Source organism: Tiliqua scincoides, chromosome 3, assembly GCF_035046505.1.
Source record: "Tiliqua scincoides isolate rTilSci1 chromosome 3, rTilSci1.hap2, whole genome shotgun sequence".
In the NCBI taxonomy this organism is placed as follows: Eukaryota; Metazoa; Chordata; class Lepidosauria; order Squamata; family Scincidae; genus Tiliqua; species Tiliqua scincoides.
Window position 1 is genome coordinate 36308239 of NC_089823.1, and position 22269 is coordinate 36330507.

General features: G+C 41.8%; 1 protein-coding gene across 1 annotated transcript in view; it reads right to left on the reverse strand.

The window, feature by feature from the left end:
* Positions 1-22269, reverse strand: part of ABI3BP (ABI family member 3 binding protein) — a 186417-nt gene that overhangs the window by 83218 nt on the left and 80930 nt on the right. Inside the window, exons 8-15 of the mRNA XM_066621268.1 lie at positions 18947-18998; positions 16962-17033; positions 15911-15997; positions 13454-13537; positions 12781-12855; positions 12134-12208; positions 6588-6665; positions 6211-6282 (exon numbers count right to left, since the gene is read on the reverse strand). Of these exons, the coding sequence (XP_066477365.1) occupies positions 6211-6282; positions 6588-6665; positions 12134-12208; positions 12781-12855; positions 13454-13537; positions 15911-15997; positions 16962-17033; positions 18947-18998 (595 nt within the window). The remainder of the gene's footprint in view (positions 1-6210; positions 6283-6587; positions 6666-12133; positions 12209-12780; positions 12856-13453; positions 13538-15910; positions 15998-16961; positions 17034-18946; positions 18999-22269) is intronic.

Sequence of the window (22269 nt, forward strand, 5' to 3'; positions counted from 1 at the left end):
ATGGCAAATCTGCGGATAAGGAGGGCCTACTGTACATGTCCACAGTACTTTCAGTACTTTAAAATGATGCGCATTTTCATAATTTTATGGTTATCATTGAATTAGTTTAAATACCTATTTTCAATTTAGTTGTGTGTCATAACTCTAGATAAGAAATCCACTATGTATTAAAAAGTAAATACATCTATGTTTTCCTATTTCAAGCAGTACATTTTTCCAAAACTGATGTATTGATACAAAGTGATCTTCTATTATGCACCATTTATTTAAGGTAGATACAATTTTTCACCTCAAATGCCAACGGTTCGAATCTTGAAGCATTCCTCATTTCTTAATCTTTAGAAAAATTTAAGCCACCTAAATAGGTTCACTAACTTTCATAGGTTCAAAAATAATTTCTACTCTTTATTATATACAGATGTTTTTGCAATTCATTGGCTAGGCTTATTAAGGAAGCGCACAAACTAGCCAGATGTGTAAACACTGGGTTGTAAAACCACCCCCAAATCAAGAGGTTTAATTCAAGGGCAATGCTGGAAGTGGTTTATTAAATGAAAGGATAAAAATAATAAGGTTTAATACAGGAAAATGTATTTTATAAATAAGTTTCATTTGTTCAAAGTCAGAGCAAAATGAGAAGCCGGTGTTGATTATCCAAGGATCATTGGTACTGTATATCAGAGACAACAGCCAGTCACTACCCTCATCATAGACAGGATTTTTAATTGATATGGTATATAGAAGTTAAGGACTGTTGCATTATTATACAGTGTTTACTGAAAAGCCAGATGCACAAGCAGATTAATTACTGCTAATAAGATCATATCACAGAAGAAAAAGGGATAAAGAGAGAATGTATGCAATCAAATGCAGGCATTCCCCTATATCTGTGGGTTCCATATCCCTGGTTTTATTTATCCACTGTTCTCAAATGCCCTGTCATGCTAATGACCCACTGTCTCTTGGGTCCAAATCCTAACGAACTTTCCTGCACTGACACAGCTGTGCCAATGGGAGGTGTGCTGCATCCTGCAGTTGGGGGGCAGTCATTGTGGCTTCCTCAAAGTAAGGGAATTTTTGTTTCCTTACCTTGGATCTGCACTGCCCTTACCTTGGTACTGGAAAGTTGGTTAGGATTGTGCCCTTTGTTTGCAAGCATTTTGCAAAAGACTTTTTCTTCCTTTTGCTTTGGAACACTTTGGAAAAGGAGGCAAACAGTGAGAACCTAGACTTATAGCTGCTAGAGGAAGCGACAGTGAGAAAGCTAATAGGAAGTGGAGTCTAGCTTCATCTGCGGTCCAATCCTGTTCTCACTGTTGCCTCCTCACCTTGAATAAAGTCAGAGGAGTAATCCGATGATCAGAAAGGCAGTATAAATACCAGTATTATTAGTATTATTCTCCCCTCTAGCAGTCTGGGTTCTTGCTGTCAGTTTCCTTTTCAAAGTGTTCCAAAGCAAAAGAAGAAAAAGTTGCCTTTTACAAAGCATTTGCAAACCAAGGGAGGCGAGTCATGAGTGTGGAGGAGGGGGGGGGAAGGGGGTCTTTGCTTACAGAAGCATACAGAAGTCTTTGCTTCCTAATTGCTTTTTTCTTTGCGGTCCTTATGTTAAAGGTCTTGATTGCTAGCTTTTTCTGTTTCTCCCCCCCCCATCCCTTTTGGCCTTGGAATAAAATGTTTTGTAAGTTTCTCTATCCTCTGCCCCAGTAGGATTGCTGCAAGAAGGTGCACTCCACTAGGTGTCCAAATTCTTCCTGGCCCCAGGGAACAGAGTAGAAACCAAAGAGGGTGGTGCTGCCACTACAGCCAGGATCTTTCAGTTCAGGATTTTTCAAATTTCAACTCATGGGGAGGATGTTACTTCACCCTTCTTCTTCTTCCTCTTCCACCTGTCTCCAGGCTCCTTTCCTGGGCTTGCCACAGTCCCAGGGGAGTAGACACAGAACAGCCCTCAGGTAGCCTGTGCAGAGACCTCTCATCACAGGTCCTGAGTCCCTTATGAATCTCTTCTTGGGTTGTCTCTCCCATCCCCACCATCTTTTGCCCCAACAACCCCACCATCAGCTCTACCTGGTTCAGTCTTGGGGTTAAAGGGTCAGCATTGCCCCAGTGTAGGGAGGCCCTTATCCTGTGAGAAGCAGTGAAACCTGTGTCTTGATGACTTGGGAGACAATGGGAGGACCATATATACAGACATGCATCGGCCATCCGGGGCCAGCAGCTGCTCCTCTGCTAGGGCTGTAATGGGACCACTGGAGTCCCCAAGATGGTGGAGCAAGTCTGGAAGTAGACAGCTTTAACTGTAACATTCAAAAAGTTTATTTTATGAACCGTCTTCTGCATGTGGGCAAAACTTACTTTTTGAATGTTGCTAGATTTCTTATGGTTAGAGGGGTTTGAAAATGGTGTTCTTTATTTTACTCAGAAGGAAGCCCATTGTGTTCAGTAAGACTTAGGCTGTATATCCATCTTACTCACAGGAAACAAACACTTCTGCTTATGGTAATACCTGCTCTGCTTACATCCTCTTGCCTTTAACTTGAAACCATCAAGCTCAGGGCATGTACAAGGTTAATAGCTCCCCAGGACACAAAATTTTGAAACTAGCAAAAAGCATCACCTGAACTGGATGGAATGGTCAAATGTTTGTTTTTGAGTCCCCCCCCCCCCCCAGTCAAAATAAGAAAATAGAACAAGACAGGGACAAGACAATAGAGATGTAGAACACCAGAATCATGTGCAGCATTAGAGTCACTCAATACATGTGTTTCCCATGTGTCTTGGAACAGATGAATGAAAAGGAAGTTTCATAATGTGAAACTTTATGTTCCATAAAGACAACAAAGGAACACATTCTGACAAGAGATTGAGAGATTAAAAAAGGCACCCCTGATCTGAATGTTGTGGCATTAAAAAAAAATCAAAAACAAAAACAGGAAATCAGAAGATATCACAATCTGTTTAATAACTTCAGGAGTAGTATCAGGTTTTGAAATATTTAGTGCAAACATTATGCACTGGAGAGTATTCAGTATTTGAAGTTGTTCTGGCTTCCTATTATATTCTGCTAGAGGGAAATGTTGTAGGCAGACTTCTGCTGCACATATAGTATCATTTTCTTTTTATGGAAGAACATGGGAAGCCTCTGCTGCAACATGCCTAATAAATTGTAGGAATAGACATCAGCCACTTCTAGTACTATCATTTTCACTCATGGAAATCAACTGTAAACTACTCTCATAACTAAAACTATTGTATCAGAAGATGTATACCCATTTGTATTAATAACCCAAGGATAACCATATTTGTGCCTGACTCACAAGCAGGCATGACTATTAATCCTTCCAACAGTTTTCATCACTGAGATGATGTGAAAGAATTCTGAACCCTCCCAGCCAAGTGGAGATTTTTTGTGTTGTAAAGCTGCTTCCACTCACTAGCTTTTTACATGGCAAATATTCTTTTTGCCTTATTATCCAGCAACCTGTCTGGTAGAGTGGAATGGGCTGATAGGCATGGGGTGGGACTCTACAAGGAAAGAAAATAATTCCAAAGCCAAGTTTGGAACCAGTTTAAACTTTTACTATATACTATAGACTTAAGTTTCAATTCACAATAAGGTAAATACAGATTGAAAGCGAAAAACCCAACCATCAAGAGTACAGAAGGCACAGAAAAATATGTTGAGATAACTTCTGGGGTAATGCAGAACAAAACAGTGATAAACATGAACCTCCCTTTCACCCTCTCTTCCTTGCCCTCCATCCTCCAGTCTGCAACTACTAGAGCTAACCAAAATTCTTTTCCCAATGATTAACAGCTATTTACAGTGCTAATGAAAGGGCTTGTTTGCAAATATGGCTTGGAACAATGGTCTATTGCAACGGAAAGTACACAAGCAACCTTGGAGGTTTTACAAGGAAAAATTTGCATGATTCATAGCTTTTGGCTGAAGACACTGCATTCATCCTATTTATTTATAGCTAAAGCTATCAGGGTTCTGTGAAAAATATATTTTAACAAAGACACCTTTTTAGAAATGTAAAACTTGCCATAAATTGGCCACCCATAGTGTTTCTAAATGAAAAGAAATCTCTCCCTCTGGTATACTTGAAATTCAAAGAAAATATTGCAAAGGACAAGTGGAAAAAATTGTGATGAAGCCAAGAAATTTTACTTAAAATGTTAATTGAAATACCAGGTAAAATGTGAAATCTGATGAATCTGCTTCTAGATAGTATAAAGGCACTGGTGGGTCCCAAAATTAAATACTAAAGAAACTTGAGAAAATAAAGAATGTATTTGGAAGAGTGTTTCAGTTTAATATAACTAAAATTCACCTTAAGCCATTTCTGCCCAACATTGCATATAGGCAGCAGGGACCAAATATGTTCACCTGTGGGCTGGGCAAAAATGGGTAACTCGTTTTTGCCCAACCCACAGGTCCCTGTTGCCTATATGCAATGTTGGGCAGAAATGACTTAAGGATAGGCAATTTCTCTCTCTAACCCTCATAACTCCCCCTCTTCCCTTCTGTAATGGAAATGCGCAAGATCCCTCAAGGAGATAGGATGTGGTGTCAGCAGTGGCCCCTTTAAGGGTTAAGGCCTGGGATTTCAGCATAGGTGTGCCGCAAAGCTGCAGCCACTAGAGGCAATGAGGTCTCTAGGGATATAAGCAGCACTTGATGCAGGAAGGGTTTGTGGGTAGTAGAAAAGTTTGAGACTGGATTGAAGGACTGTGGAACTAATGGATGAATGGACTTGGGAGACTGGTGTGTGGTTGCCATGCCCAAGACCTGCTGAGGACCAAGGTGCTGCTGTAGTGGTGGGAGGAGCTGCTGGCAGGAGAGGGAAGGAAGGAGGACCTCTGGAGGTTGAACAGGTGAGCTACCTTGGTGATGGGGTCTAGCAATGCTGCAGGGCAGAAATACAGCTATTGTTGGGAAAGGAAGGAGAGCTAATTAGCTTAAAGTGGGCATAGGTTCTCTAAGCAAAGTTTGGACTGGGGATCTGGCAAAACACCTTCTTAAGTCTTTCATTCCTCAGTATCTATTTTAAACCTCCTGCTAATTTTTTCCTTTTTTCACATTGAGCCATCTCTGATGGAAGAAACTCAACCCAACTATTTCCTTTCTTCACTTAACTCCATTTGGATGGGTACAAGTTATTTACCAATATCACTTACCTACAACTACTTAAATCTCTATGCAACTTAATTTACAAGCAAACAATGCTTTTTCCTTGATTTTCTATATCTACTAATAAAATCTATATTCTTTTGGAAAACTGTTTTCTTTGATAGCCTAATTGGAAGCACTTGCAATTGTTTGCTCTGCTATCTAGTCAATTGCCTCAAAACAGCCACACACTACATTTTGACTTCTTGTGTTATAAATTCCGAGTGTAATTCTGGGCCAGGCAAACCTGGACCTGTATTATAGGTGTGTGTGTGTGTGTATTGGTAAACACGTATGCATATGCATATGCATGACAGCAATGTTTGCAACACCCTTCCCTTTTCTGGTACTTGGCATACAGCCTCCTTCCTCTGTGCTGCTTCTGTATAAAGAAGTCTGAAGTACGCTGGCTTCCTAGCATGTTCATTTGACACAAGAGAGGCACAGGAAACTACATGCTGAGCTCCAGGTAAAGGAACGGGAGACTGGGTGCCTCTCTTCCCATTATCAAGGGAGTGACTGCTTGCTTACCCATTCTCTGCTGCTCACTTGCTCACCCTCCCCCTTGCTTGTACACTTGCCCCCTCTCCTTATCCCCTGGGGCCCAGGAGGGCATACACATGTGAGTGGCAAAATTGGGGAGGGGTATTCAGGTGGTGGGGAGGCACAGGCCACTCCTGTTCAACAGCACTCAACAGTACACAGCCACCAGAAGCAGGTTGAAGTGGAGCCTACTGAAATCCCACCTTTTGACACAGGCAAGTACCCAATAACTATCTGCGAAAAGATAGCATGAGTGCTGTTATGCCACACGGACATCCCTACCAAGCCTATAAGGCTGTTCAGCAGACTGTGTTTATGATGATGAAACACATGTGGCCTCATCATGTAGGCATATTTTTCTAAATGCCTGTATATTGGGGGAAGTTTAAGTCATAGTTGCAAACTGTTTTGTGTCCAGAGCAGCAAAAGACATTATAAGAATAACATACGTCCTGAAGCATGCAGCATTAGGGAATAAAAATAATTACCCGGTTTTGACTGTGTGGTTTTTGGAGTAGGCATTTGGGATTGTGAAGGAACTGGCAGAATTTCACTTGAAGCTATAGTAAAAGAAATAACCAAGTCTTTATAGAGATCACTGATGCAAAGATTCATCTTACAAGAAGTGTATTCCTAAGGCCAAAGTGATATAGCAGGATTTCTGGGACATAATTTTGCAAATAATGGAAAAACAATAGAAAGAGCTATATCATAAATTATCTGAATCATATCAAGAACCAGAGATGAAGCAAACATTACCAGCATAAAGTTGCTCTTACGTTCTCATAAACAACCTCCAAGAACACTAACCTTTTTAAAGAATGTTAAAGAAAAATGAAATTAAAAGATGATATAAAAGAATCACCATTATCCAATGTTTCCATGGGCATTTGGAGTGTGGGAGATGTTTTAGCTTTAGGAAGTTCTGGAAACTTGTGTGGAGCTATATGTTGGAAAAAAGAAAAAGCCCAACATGTGAGTACCCCAAATTCTGAAAAATAAATATGTACACAACTTACTGATTAGGTGCAATAAAGTCTAATTAATCTCTATATACAAATGAAAGTAGACACATGCATACTTATGAGATGCAGAGGCAGCCTTTCTCTGGTTTTTCTCTGCCTGGGGCCGCCTCCCAGTTTGCTGCCCCTCCACCCCAACCCAGAAGTAATTGTGGTAACGTCTTCACAACACCTCAATCACTTTCAGAATCACACAAGGAGTTGAAGTCTCTCCCAGCATGACTCCATGATGCTCTAGGCTTCCAAGTAGAGGAAAGAGGCTGCCCTGATTGGCGCAGAAGTGGCTGCCACTCCCGCCATGATGGTGCTCTGGGCTATATCTCCTCCTGTAAAGGAGACTTGCAGCTACTCCGCACAATTCTGCGCTGCTCCATCAGGACTGCCCCCTTTGAGAGGAAGGGGCGGCGGTGGGGGGGGCGAGGCTGGTGGCACCATCCCCACAGGCATGGGGTGTTTGCCCCCTTGCCTCTCTAGGTACACCACTGATAAGAAACGAAGTTCTTTGCTAGCCTCCCTAACCAGAATAGAATAGAAAATTTGTCATTGTACCCGTGCACACAAGTACAACGAAATTAGGTGCTTTCGCAAGGTAAAACCAGAACTTGCCCAGTGCCTATATGGAACAGTTCTTCCCATCCCCTTTAGGTAGCAAAGGGAAAGCTTTGCATGGTGCACTGGGCTGAAAAGCAGAAGACAAATTCTAAGTGGCTTTAAAAAATTCCAACATTAATTTTAAGCACAATTCAAAAAGCAGAAGGGCTACAATCCAACAGAATGAATCATGATTAAAGCAATTTATTTCAATAAGATTAAGTGTGCTTAACTCTGTTGGATTGTGGCCATTGCGCTTTAATTCATATAGGAAAACACAGCCATCGTTCCTTGGAAGCACAGGCATGCCAACGATAGTGATTAAAAACTGCCATAAATGGAAAATAAGGGTGAATTTTGCTTAATGCTTGCATAGTGGCATCACCAAAACTATATTATGCAGTGTCATACTACTTATAAAAATAGTTCATGGAAATGAATAATCTCACAGCCTGCTAGGATATAGAACTACAGCATTCATTAATGTGGAAGCCTTCAAGTAGACTGTGGGAAGACTCGCAGTTTGGTTTTATAGCCCCATGTACCTGTACTGCACATGTACCTGTACTTTATGTTGGAATATGTAGCAATGCTATCAAGAAGCAAGATAGCACCACTATCAAGAAGATCCCTGTAAAAGAGCTATTGTTCATCCTCAGCGATTTCAATGCTAGAGTTGGTGCTGATAACAGCTCGTGGCCCACTTGCTTAGGTCAGTTCGGCACTGGGAAGATGAACGAAAATGGCCAATGCCTGCTAGAGTTTTGCTATCATCACGGTCTCTGTTTCAGCAACACATTCTTCAACACGAAGCCCCAACATAGAGTCTCTTGGAGACACCCAAGATCAAAGCACTGGCACCAGCTCGACCTGATTCTCTCCAGACGCTCCAGCCTTCCCAGCATCAAGATCACACGCAGTTATCACGGTGCTGCCTGTGACACTGACCACTCCCTGGTGTGCAGCAGAGTGAAACTGCAAGCAAAGTGACTGTATCACATGAAAAAGGAAGGAAGACCTCGCATTGATACCAGCAAGATCGGGATCAGAGAAAAGTGGAGGAATTTGCACAAGCACTTGAGGAATCTCTTCCAGGCCCGGCCGATGCAAACGCATCCAACAGATGGGAACATTTCAAGAATACCGTTTACAACACTGCCTTGTCCATATTTGGCAAGAGGACCAACAAGAAGACAGACTGGTTTGAAGCCCACTCTGAGGAGTTGACACCAGTCATTGAGGAAAAGAGGAGAGCTCAAGCAGCATACAAGGCCTGTCCCAGTGAGCGCAACCTGCAGGTCCTCCAAGCTGCTCGCAGCAAAGTCCAGCAGGCTGCCAGGAGATGTGCTAACGACTACTGGCTCCAGCTCTGTTCCCAGATACAGATAGCAGCTGACACCGGCAACATCAAGGGGATGTATGATGGTATCAAGCAGGCCCTAGGTCCAACACAGAAGAAAATTGCCCCTCTGAAGTCTGCAACAGGCGAGGTCATCCAGGATCGGGCGCAGCAGATGGAACGCTGGGTGCAGCACTACTCTGAGCTATATTCCAGAGAAAATGTAGTCACTGAAGAAGCGCTGAACAAAATTGAGTGTCTGCCTGTGTTGGAGGAGCTTGACAGTGAACCAACCCTAGAAGAACTTCACGTGGCCCTGGACTCCCTTGCCTTTGGCAAGGCACCTGGAAAAGACAGCATCCCTGCTGAAGTCCTAAAATGCTGCAAAGAGATCATCGTCACTGAGCTGCATGAAATCCTCTGTCTCTGCTGGAGAGAAGGTGGAGTACCTCAAGACATGAGGGATGCAAACATCATCACGCTGTACAAGAACAAAGGTGACAGGGGTGACTGCAATAACTACCGCGGCATCTCTCTCCTTAGCGTTGTAGGAAAGCTGTTTGCCCGAGTTGCACTAAAGAGGCTCCAGGTACTTGCAGAGAGCGTCTATCCAGAATCGCAGTGCGGATTCCGAGCCAACAGGTCCACCACTGATATGGTATTCTCCCTTAGACAACTGCAGGAGAAATGCAGGGAACAATGACAGCCACTCTTTATAGCCTTCATAGATCTCACGAAGGCTTTCGACCTGGTCAGCAGGGACAGCCTCTTCAAGATTCTCCCCAAGATCGGATGTCCACCCAGGCTCCTCAGCATCATCAGATCCTTCCACAAGGACATGAAGGGCACTGTTGTCTTCGATGGCTCCACATCAGACCCCTTTGACATCCGAAGTGGCGTGAAGCAGGGCTGTGTTCTTGCACCAACCTTGTTTGGGATTTTCTTCGCTGTCATGCTGAAACAGGCCTTTGGAACTGCAACAGAAGGCATCTATCTCCGGAGCAGATCTGACGGAAAGCTCTTCAACCTCTCCAGACTGAGAGCAAAGTCCAAAGTCCAGCTGAAATGTCTGCGTGACTTCTTCTTTGCCGGCGATGCAGCTGTCACTACCCACTCTGCCAAAGATCTCCAGCAGCTCATGGATCGTTTTAGCAAGGCCTGCCAAGATTTTGGACTGACGATCAGCTTAAAGAAAACACAGGTCATGGTTCAGGATGTGGACTCACCTCCCAGCATTACAATCTCTGCTCATGAACTGGAGGTTGTCCATGACTTTGTGTACCTTGGCTCAACGATCTCCAACACTCTTTCTCTCGATACCGAGCTAAACAAACGCGTCGGTAAAGCAGCTACCATGTTTTCCAGACTCACAAAGAGAGTCTGGTCCAACAAGAAGCTGATGGAACATACCAAGATCCAGGTCTACAGAGCTTGCGTCCTGAGTACACTTCTGTACTGCAGCGAGTCATGGACTCTCCGCTCACAACAGGAGAGGAAACTGAACGCTTTCCACATGTGCTGCCTCCGACGCATTCTCGGCATCACCTGGCAGGACAAAGTTCCTAACAACACAGTCCTGGAACGTGCTGGAATCCCTAGCATGTATGTACTGCTGAAACAGAGACGCCTGCGTTGGCTCGGTCATGTCGTGAGAATGGATGATGGACGGATCCCAAAGGATCTCCTCTATGGAGAACTTGTGCAAGGAAAGCGCCCTACAGGAAGACCACAGCTGCGATACAAGGACATCTGCAAGAGGGATCTGAAGGCCTTAGGAATGGACCTCAACAAGTGGGAAACTCTGGCCTCTGAGCGGTCTGCTTGAAGGCAGGCTGTGCAGCATGGCCTTTCCCAGTTTGAAGAGACACTTGGCCAACAGTCTGAGGCAAAGAGGCAAAGAAGGAAGGCCCATAGCCAGGGAGACAGACCAGGGACAGACTGCACTTGCTCCTGGTGTGGAAGGGATTGTCACTCCCGGATTGGCCTTTTCAGCCACACTAGACGCTGTGCCAGAACCACCTTTCAGAACGCGATACCATAGTCTTTCGAGACTGAAGGTTGCCAATAGCATGTAGCAATGCTACATATGGAATATATAGCAATTGTTGTACCTGTAGCAGCAGGGGGCAGTAAAAGCAGTTAGACCAGTCATTTTTAACCACTGTGCATGGCACACTGGTGTGCCGCAGATGGTCCACAGGTGTGGTGTGGGAGTTTGGGGAGGGTAATTTATTAGTAGGGCAATTGGGGGATTTTAGCCCCGTACTAGCAGCATATCGTGTGCCTTGTTAATGGTAAAAAAACCGATGGTGTGCCTTGACTATTTTAGTGCTGAAAATCACTCAGACAGCGGAAAGGGGGTGAACAATAGCTTAGGACTGAACGCAACCCTATATCTATAAATAAAAGGAAATCTAAATAATGAATTCGTATTGTCTGTGAAATAATGTGTATAAAAAGGTTTGTTAGATATTGCAGGATTTTCTTTTCTACTTTTTTAAACACTAAAGGCCAAACCATCCACGGAAACTAAGAAACAACCAAATTAGTTATTTAGTGTGTTTTGAATTTTTGTCTGTTCAGTCTTAGGAGACAATTTATTTCCTTGGAGGTCACTGCCTTTCCCATTGTCAGCAGGAAAATGAAGCAGAGGTTCATATTTAATACCTTGTACTTTCTGTTTACACTCAGAGTAGTTTACTATTTTTAACAGCTGTAGCAACATATACTAAAAATGGCAGAGCTCAAGTCTTGCTGTTGCTTTCATTGTTTTTAGACCTATGGCACTATGTGGATAGTAATATAGATAATAATAATAATAATAACTGCACTTATTTTTGCTATATGGATGATGGGAATATATTATTTTTAAAATCTGCCTTATGGCTGGCAGATCTCAAAATAATTATACGACACCATGTCCGAATCAATATGATGAACAGTAAAAACAAGAGATATTATGCTAAAATGGATGGATATAACACATTCCAAATCTATATATGGCTATTTTTAATGTTCTAAAATTAATATACTTCTGATGTAAAGAAGCAAAGATTCACTTAGTATATCCAAAGCTCTTCTATTTATACTGTAGTAATACACTTTTGAATTAACTTCTCAGGGACCATTTGTGAAACAATTCATTACTCCCCATTGCTGCTCACATTCAACTCAGATGTTCTGGCCCATTTATTCCTTAGATATATTAGGAAAGCTATCTTGGACTCAGTGAGGAAACATGCATTGATCTGATTTGCATAAAAGGAGTCCACCTATTCTTCTGTATGGCTTGACTATTTGCTCATCAGTGGATAGAACCTTTTGCAATTGTACTATCACGAATATAAGAAAACTGCTGTTTTTTTGACAATATGCAGGCATATACACCCTCACATATATCTCAGTGGTGGTATATGGTTACACTGTCTGCAATGAAAGTACTATGAACATAGTATTTACTCAGCGTGTCAAGTGGCAATTCAGCCATAGGGATTATGTTAGGCTTTGAAGATTCCAGTTCATTGTCAGTGTGAGCTACAAAAAGAGAGTTTCTTTAGATATTCATTACATATTATGATTATATTACCATATTATGCAAACCAAATTTCAGGGTACAGTGATGAGGACAAATTCAAGAAGGTTATATTTGGTTTTCTGGTCTTGCTATTCCAACAGCCATAGTGTATTTTTCTGAAGCAAATGGTTTAGTTAACAATTACAGAGAAATGCACTAGATTTTTCCCAGCAAGCAAGCATCCTTTTCAAAAACTTTGGAAAAAAACAATCAGAACAAAACTAAAAAGACACAGAAAAGGACTATAAGCAATACATTTCAAGATCACTTCCAAAATAACTTTTATTAAAATCATAAAACGGGATGAGTAATATTGTGCTGACATGCCCCTTCCTAAGTACTTATATTGCAAAGCAGAATTGGGCTATACCTCTTTACAGCAATTAGTAATTGCTTTGTGCCATAGCAGCTAAATACATTGCAATATATAACAATGGCATTCCTTCAGAAACTAGTTATTTGCTGTTCAAGACAGCAGCACTAGCTACAGCTTGAAGGCTTAAAATTAAAGCCAAGAAGGCTTATGTGTTACCTGTAAAGACTTCCTCTTCTTCGGAGACACTGGAAACTGTAGGTTTATTGCTTTCCTGGTCAAGATCAGTCCTGGCTGCAAAATAAAAATTGCTATAATTTTTAATATGGAATATCTTGGTATTAGTAATTTCGATCATGCAGCTTCCTCTAGCTGCATGCAACAGAACAAACCTGGTTTCAGATCATTGTTCGACATTAAAAACCTCTTGAAGGCGCAAACGAGATCACTGTGTATAACTCTTTATAAAACAGAATACCTTGAGCTAGTTTTTGAAAATAATTTAAACACTATCCTAAAGATACGCTTCCAATTTAGGGAAAAATCAGAACTGCCTTTCAGAAGGCTCTAGCAGGTCTTCTGAGGTATAAGAAAGTTGTGCTTGGGCTCTCTGTGCCTCAGAAGGCCTCCTTCCAGACATGACTGGAAGACTTCCTCTTAATATGATTGGAAGATATATTGACACCCTCTTGATCCATGTTAGGTTGAATCCATGGATCCCGAACCCACGGATAAGAAGGGTTGACCTGTATATACAAAAGATTAGCTAATGGGAACAAATAGAAAAAGGTCTTTATTTAAGGTTAATGGAAAAATCTGTAGAACTGAGTAAAATATGTGAAATTCTGTTTCATTGAGCTACCACAGAGAAATAAACAGAAAAACTAATTACCAGGCTGGGGTTGTGGTGGGAGTTTTTGTACTTCCGGTGTCTTGGATTCTGCAGGCCATTCTGAAGTTTCATTCAAAACAAAAAGTTGCATTTAATAAACATAAGATCTCTGTGTTGTGAGATAAAACACAACCAATTCTGTACCTCAAGCAATGGTGGGAATTGTAGGAAACTTCTTTATCTTCCTATGACTCTCTTTTTTTCCTGATAACGAAAAACTTATAATGAATACCATACACCCTGTCTCCTCCTAGGTGGCAACTGGCCACAGAACTAGAGATGGCTGGACATGAAATAGATTATTTTCATAATGTTTTCACTATTTTCATAATGATGGTATACCCAAATCATAACCATGTTCCACACAAGCGCGAAAGATAGACTTTGGCATAAGAAATAGGAAGTAAGGGGAAAAATTTAAAACATGTGATTTTTATTTTGCCAAATGTAAACATTAGCAGGTGGAGTTGGGGCACCATAAGCAACCACCAACAATTGGAACTTCACCTGCAAATGGTTACTTCTTAATTTTTCATTAAATGCTAATAATGCATGACACATTTTCCATCTGCTTAGGAGCTCATGTGGAAGATGTTTCTTTGCATAAGTTTTCAAAGCATAATTAAATAATTACATCCACCTCTGTTTCATGTTCAATGTCTTCACAATTTTCTAAGGTGAGGTTTTGTAAGTAATCATGAGAGATGAACAACCTTAAACATTGAAATATTTCTAGTAACAGTTCCTAAAACAAAGGGATAAGCATGCATATCCTGGGTGGGCAAGAGAGAGATCAAGACTCCATGAGTAGAATATGTGGAGCACATATGGAGTAGGGGTTATTAAAGCAATTCAGATAACTCTAAACAGAAATAAGAGGGGGAACAGAGCCCTCAGAAATCTAACAAAAATGTGAGCCTCAGGAGAGGCCTGAATACATTAAGGAGAGACCTGAGTGGTCTGAGGAGGAGCTGCCCCTCTACAGCAAGATTTGATTTCGAAACAGAATTTAGGCATGCTCAAGCCTGCCAGTAGCTACCATTCAGAGTAGAGAAGGAATCCTCTCTTCCAGCAGGTAACCCTTGGCCAAATGCTGTCTCCCTCAGGCATGTGAAAAACATTTAGATAGGAACTGTCTAAGCCTGGTTCTTGCACGAATCCATCAAGAAGGAGCACTAAGGGCCCGATCCTACCCCCAGTTGCTGTGCCACGATATAGGCACTACTATATTCTGTGGGGCCGGAGAAGCAGAAGGAAATCTCCTTGGGGTAAGGGAACTTCAGTTCCATTAGACAGTGTAGAGCCCCAGCAGGTCTACTTGAAGCTGCACCAGCTATTTAGCTGGCACAGAACCAAGGAGATCCACGTAGGGCTTCAAGGCACAGGGATAGAATTCAGTGTCAAGCTGCTGTAGTCCTTGCCCTCTCCCAGGCCCACCCTCCCCCACTCTGTTTTGCTCCCTTCCCACCTTCCCTCACTCTCTCCCCACACAAGAATGCCTCCCTGTCATACTTGGCAGTATACTCACTACCATGGACTCCTGCAGCACATTTCGCAGGCACAGAGGTCCAGCTGATGGGCGCTGGCCTTTCCACCACTGCACCACTCCCCTTGCAGCTGCTGCAATGTACCTTATGACACATTTGCAGCAGCCATCACCAGGGCAGTGTGTGGGCTGCTGGTGCTACCCTGGCATAGGATCGGGATGCCCTGAAGTGTTGTGTGGTGGGCCTTACTGGATGAAAGACTTTCTGGACTCCTTACTTAGCCTTACTGAATGAAAGACATGAGGATCAAGACCCCCTGAAGCTTTTACACCGATGCACAGAGTCAGTTTTTTTATTTTTAAAAAATATCAAAACAGACATGTGGGTCACAGCTTACAACAGTCCAGCCCAAGTTGTGCCCCAACAAATCGAACCTAGTCCACTAACCATGCATGTTAGCCTGTCAGGTGCTCAATATTCCTCCTATATTTGCTGCCTACCTATTAGGCACTGCAAATCATGGGCATTATCAAGAAACTAGCATAAGGCCACACATGGCCCATAAAACCCTTTTTGGCAGCCCTCGAAAGCCCCACCACAGCCACCACCTACCTCCCCCTCCTGCATCAGTGGACTTTTTGATCTCTGGAGAAGGAGAAGCTGGAATGGCACAGCAGGGAGATCAAAAAGTCAACTGCACCCACCACTGCCTTCTCATCCTTTGACTGAGCCTGTCAAGTGACTTCACATCACTGCCAACTATGTCCACATCTGTGCACCTGGGGGTGATGCCAGCATCATGCAGCCCCCTGGCTGAGAGATATTGGTCTGCTCTTAGCTAGCAGGTCATTAAATATTGCTGGTAGACTATGTTCAGTTTTGGCAAGTCAGAATGTGGTTGGGCCTAAACTACATCCTCAACCCACAATCCTACTACTTACAATATCTTCTTATTTTTCCTTACCCAGTGTTTCCTTTGGTCTTTCAGATATATCCAATGTCAAAGGTGTTGGCAGTTTCTGTTGAGTTCTATTGAAGTCTGGAACAAGAAGGTGCACTACACACAAAGGTAAATGAACCACTTTATACATGACAACTTCAGCAAGAATACTTTACGCATAATATTGGAAAACGACAGAAATAGTATCGGAGGAAGACCGGTGGATAAATGTCTTCAACTTAGCAGAAATGGATAAACTTACAATTCTACGTAAAGAGAATTCAGTAACTACATATATGAATAATTAGAAACCACTCATTGACTTTCTGCATATGAGAGAAAAAATGATATAATGATTTCTGGATTTGTGGATTAGAGAGAAATGAAACAAACTATTAAGAAGAGTCTAACTGATAAGTGAAGAAGAAATGTATAAGAAGGATGGACAGAGACATGTATTATATATTTTGATATTTCAATTAGATGGTAGTGAAGCCATAGCTAATTAGGACAGGGTCTATATTTGCATTATAATAAGTATTTATGTATGTAGATATGGTTGTGTGTTTAGTTGTTTGTACTGTTTATTGATTTTGTTCATTTGTTATTCTTTTTATTGATTTATAAATTAATAAATATAAAAAGAAAAACAGACTAGAAAAGAAAATTCCCTGCTTACATGAGAGTACTTATGTGTAAATAATTGTTTGAAAAACGGGGCTCCTCAACATCACCAAACAGGTTTCTGGCAATTGGTTTACATTTATTTCAACTTTATGAATTTCTTTCATTGAGGTACTTGATACCTCAAGATCTCAGACTAAAAGTTTATCTCAATTTTTCCACAAGTATTATATCAACTTTTACAACTTTTATCAGCAAGACTGTATCCATTTCCTGACTTTTTTAACTGGCAGAATGCACCTGTATCACATCTTTATCTGTGCTTAGGTAATATACTAGGAAGCAAGATTCATAGCAGCTCATTCAAAGCAACTGTTCAAAGGAAAGAAAACTTCAAATGGAAAGTGTTAAAGTGAACCACAGAGTACCTATCAGAAATAAACAACATTTTAGTCACCTAGTATTGGTCCTGCTAATGGAGACTTCTCTGGTATTTTAGGCTGTGTCCGATGTGTGATATTTTGAATTACTGCAAAAACACAAGAATGGAACATTGAGAAATCATGTGATAAATATATGCTTGAAAGTAGCTGTGTTTAAAATGATTGCCTCTTGAATATTTTCATCTATAAATTCTTCAAGTTGCGGCTAAATTACAAATTTTGTTTTCTTTCTTGGCTGGTACTTTGGCCAACTTCCATCAGTGCCAACATTTTTATAAAGACTGCTAAGATGTTATCAGCATTCTAGTGCCACGCACACAGCTCTTTACAGTGCTAAACAAACAAAAAGACAGATTTCTGATCCAAGGAGCAATCACAGGTGATTTTAGAGAAAGTAGTTTCAGTCGAGCGTGGAAGGCTGAAGCCAGACTGTAGGCATCAAAAGAGGGGTTTGAAGTCAAACCAGCAGAGGTAAGCAGCATGTGCTGGAAGAAATAAGATTTAAAAACATTTATTTTGGTCCATTCTGCCCCTCCAACTACTACGTGTAAAAGAGAATGGACCTGTAAAAGAGAATGGGCCAAGGGAGATTCTAAGAATGGAAAAAAGGTGGTGCATTTGAATACAGTGGGGAAGGGATCAGAGGAGAATGTCAGGCTGATTATGTGATTGAGATAAGGATGAGGAAGACTGCAACCAGGAGTCAGTAGGGGATAGCATGTGGCTGGATTAAATGAAAACAAAAATGAAAACAAAAATTAAACAGGGTATATAAGGTAGAGGAGGAATAAAAGATGAATAGATGTGGAGGAGTCATGGAATGGAGACATAGGAGGAGACGAAGAAATTAAAGCTAACTTCATTTTTTCACTGAAGGAAGAAATAAGATTAGAAAGTGAGGAACAATCCTTAGTAGATCCTGTAGAGCAGAGAAGAACGGGAGGTTACACAGATGTGGCATGACTCAAGGTGGTTAAATAATGTTCATTGGCTAGGAGGATGGCAGAGGTGATGAACAGCATTTATTTAAAAGCCAGCCAAGTCCTTCGATTTCCTTGAGAGGCATTTACCAACATGAGACCAGTAACAGAGATCTTGAATAGTAGCTAAACCAAGACTGGGATTAGTGGGGCAGGTCAGATTCAACAACAACCTAAATGCCGTTCATAAAGAATGAACACAGGACATTTCTATGCTTATGACTAGTGCTGGTTAGTTGAGACCCACTGCAAATAATGAATGAATAACATATCCAGATTCTTTTAACAAGCTTTCCACAAGAGATTTTCAGGCCCCTGATATATTGATAGGCATACATAACTGTTTTTGGACTCAAACTGAAATGCTGCACTGCTCTTCAGAAAAGTTCTCTTTTTGTTCAAATGGAAAACAACTTCGCTACTGAGAGAGAAGAAAGCACCGTTTGCTTATCTGCTTAAAAAGCATTGTTCATAATCAACGGTTCTCAGAGTCTTTAAAAACAATTCTGTTTTTCCAGAGGATCACGAATTCTGCGAGTTGATATAGATCATCCCCAAGTGTGTGGTGATTGCTCTGAGATTACCAGTTTATGTTGATGCATCTGTGTGAAACAGTTGCTATACAAAGAACAGGACTGTTCTGCATGCCCCTTCAAACTCTTTTGTGCAGCCAAAGAAGAGAACAGAGAATGTGGACTGTTTCTATGTAAAAAAAAAACATGGTAGGAACATTTCTTGTTACCAAACTACTGGCAAAAGAAGATTAATTCAGTCCAAGATTTATTATTTCATCTTCTACAAAGGTAAGATGCCTTTAGTAAGATTTCTTCTGAACTATTTTGTTCTCACAACTCAGGGAAATTCAATGAAATGACTACATTTGCTTAGGGAACAATTGAGAAATTTTCCACCATTCCTAGATTTCTTTCTTCATTTCTCCCTCTCCAACAGACCCCAACTTTTTGTTCTACAAATATGCTTTCTGTTTTATAGATATCAGCATAAGTCACATAAATTACCTTGTTTGATTATTGTAATTGGAACAAGAACTTTTGGATCTCCTGCTGTCAGCTGAAGAAAGAAAGAAAAGCTTTGTAAGAATGTGGATCAGTGTCATGCTACTTGCGTTTTTTCACCTCAGTGAGCCAATAAATTTAGGGTTGTTTACTACCCTGCACCCCCACCCCCAAAATTCAGTTGTCCCAAGAATATAAATATCTTTCTGATGCATAGAAAAACAACATTCCTGCTTCCATTTTTGCTAGCTATACCAAAGCAAAGCATTTTATCTCTTTTGTTTGTACATGGTCTACTTCATAAACAAATGTTAGACATGCCCATCCTGACTGCTGAAGGCCTATCAAGAAAAATTTGGGTTGTTGACGGCTGAGGCGGTCAGCACATCTTGTCCAAATGCTGAGTAGCGATAAAAGAGCAGTTGGTCATACCTTGTTTGATAATCACAGTGGCGTTGCTAGAGGGGTGCGGGTGGTGCGGGCCACACCGGGTGATGTGCGCGGGGTGTGTGTGTGACGCACACTGCAGGGTGATACGCTAAAATCGCAGTGGTTAGGAGTAATACCATCATGCAACATACCGTTGGATGCGGAATTTCCAGCATAGTGTAATGCAAAAAGCCAGAGTGAAATATATCCTTTCTACCAAAAGGTATGGCCAAAAAACCAGAGAACAAAAATGCATGGAGCCCTATGGAAAGTGAAACTAAGCTGCATCACGCGTTTACTTGTGAGTAGGCAAGCTTGCCTTAGTCCTTTGGAAAGGGCAGGCTGAGAGGAATCCAACGATACCAGAATGGTCCTGATCCAATGAACACAGCCCCCAAAAACAACTGAGAAGGAAGTCCCTCCCTCCAAGCAGACGAATGTATTGAGCCCTATGGAAAGCGAAACTAAGCCTCATGGCCACGTTTACACACAAGTAAGCAAACGTGCCATGGTTGGTGGTCAGGTCAGGCAAAGGGAAATGTAATGCCACCAAAATGTTCCTGATCTGATGGAAACAGAGCTCAACAAATGCTCCAGAAGGCAGCCCCCCCCCCCACTAAAAAGGATCAAAACAGAGGCTTCAGCTGATAAGGTGAACTTTTTTGAGACTTGCGAAGCCAGGTGGATCCTGGCAGTGATCTGGTTTAACAGAAGTTCTTAAATTGAACTGGGCACTGGGTAGGGTTGAAAACCTTACTGATTTTGGAGGGGGGGGGGTGTTATTGCAGGCAGGCTACAGAGGAAATTCACTTGGTGGACCAGGGCTGGCTTCTGCTTATTTATTTGTTTTACTTTAATTATTTATACTTATTTATTTTAATTTGCCTGATGATGTCACTTCCACCATGACATCACTTCTGGTGGGTCTTGGACAGATTGTCATTCTAAAGAATGGGTCCCAGTGCTAAACTTCTGAGAACTGCTGAAATAAGGTATTAGTAAGTAGACACCCTGGGGGTGTGTGTGACACCACTAGTGACCAAAATAACTAAAATCACAATTTGGAAGAATACCATCAATGCATAATTTCTTGCAGAATGTATTCTATCTTTGTTCTATCAAAAGGCACAGCCAAAAAACCAGTAGGGGTGGAGTGATGGTACATCATCATGCCCACCACCACCCACTGCATGAGTGGTGACATGCTGGCATCCCACACCGGGTGACGCAAAACCTAGTGACGCCACTGGATAATCAAAATTCTTTGTGGACTTCAAAGTCAAAGTCCACTTCTTATTTGTACAATGCCAACCCACAGTCAGCCAGCCATGCTAGGTGGGTAGCCACATTTCTAGGTGGGACTTCAAATATACGAATAGGCAATCATTATCACTACAATTACCATCATTGCTCTTGATCCTAAAGCAGGTTCTCATTCTTTAAATCAGGAGTCTCCAAACTTTTTGGTCAGAGGGCTACATCAAATGTCTGGCATGGTTTTGAGGGCCAGAAAAAAAATTTAAATGTAAAATTTATATAAATAAATTAGAGATGGAACTTAGATGTATGAATAAATGAATGGGCTCATTCGTTCAACCTCTCTGGCATGCAACCAGAGCATAGTTCCGGTCATGTTCAGCAAAGTGGACCAGGAGCTTTCTGGGGACAAGAGGCTGGCTGCGGGCCGGATAGAGGCTCGCTGCGATCCACATCTGGCCCCCGGACCGGGGTTTGAGACCCCTGCTTTAAATCAGTGGTTCCCAACCTATGGTCAACGGACCACATATGGTATGTGACACTCTGAGAAGTGGTCCACAGGGTCTCAGGAAAAAACTCAACTTTTCCTCAAAACTCCTACGTGTACTGGAGCAAAACTCTAAACAGGGTGCTGCACACATAATTATGTTAGTTCAGCACAGAGGACTTTCTGTACACATGCAGCTAGGCTTAGTATAGTTGAGAAACTTCAGTACTCTGAGAGATCCACACTGCACTCCAGCAACCACGTGAGTGGCTCTGCCATGGGTGGAACTGATTTTGCCACTGTTTCCACTGTAGCAGAATTTGATGGCAGTTCACAGGAATTGCACAGAATTAGTGGCATCATTAGGGTTTGTGTCACCCAGAGCGGGAGGTCAGTGCATCACACTATGATGGACCTCCTCCCATGCAGTGGGAGGGACAATGCTCTGGGAGATGGGCGTGGTGATGCACCATCTCCCCACCCCCACTGGTTTTTTGGCCATAACTTTTGATAGAGATATTTCAGTGCAATTTGTTTCACTGCATTCTGCATGAAATTATGCATTGAATGATGTACAAGATGGTATTATTCAAAAGTACCAAGATTTAAAATTTTTTAGCTAGTAGTAGTATCACCTCTGTGTGCATCACTTGGTGCGGCTGGCACCCCCCCCCCCAGTGACACCACTGCATAGAATGGTTTGGATGTCAACAAGCATATGCATAGTGGTGGTACAGTTTAGCTGCTTTTGGATTTCCAGACATCTTTCTCAAATTTAGCAGGGGCTTTCAATAAAGCTAAATAATCATGGTATTAAAGAGTAAGGGCCAAATCCTATCCAATTTCCCAGTGCTGGTGCAGCTGTGCCAGTGGGGTGTGTGCTGCATCCTGTGGTGGATGGGCAGTCACTTGGGCTTCCTCAAGGTATGGGAACATGTGTTCCCTTACCATGGGGCTGCATTGTGGCTACACCAGAGCTGGAAAGTTGGATAGGATTGGGCCCTAAGTTCTTTAATTGATTAGAAAATGGCTATAGGAAACAAAGATGAATGCTAGGAAAAAGGCCAATGACTACACATGTGTAGCTGAAAGAGAAAATAAATGTATCTGCTTTAATCCAGATTCTATTTCAATCAAAAGTCTCCACAGTTTT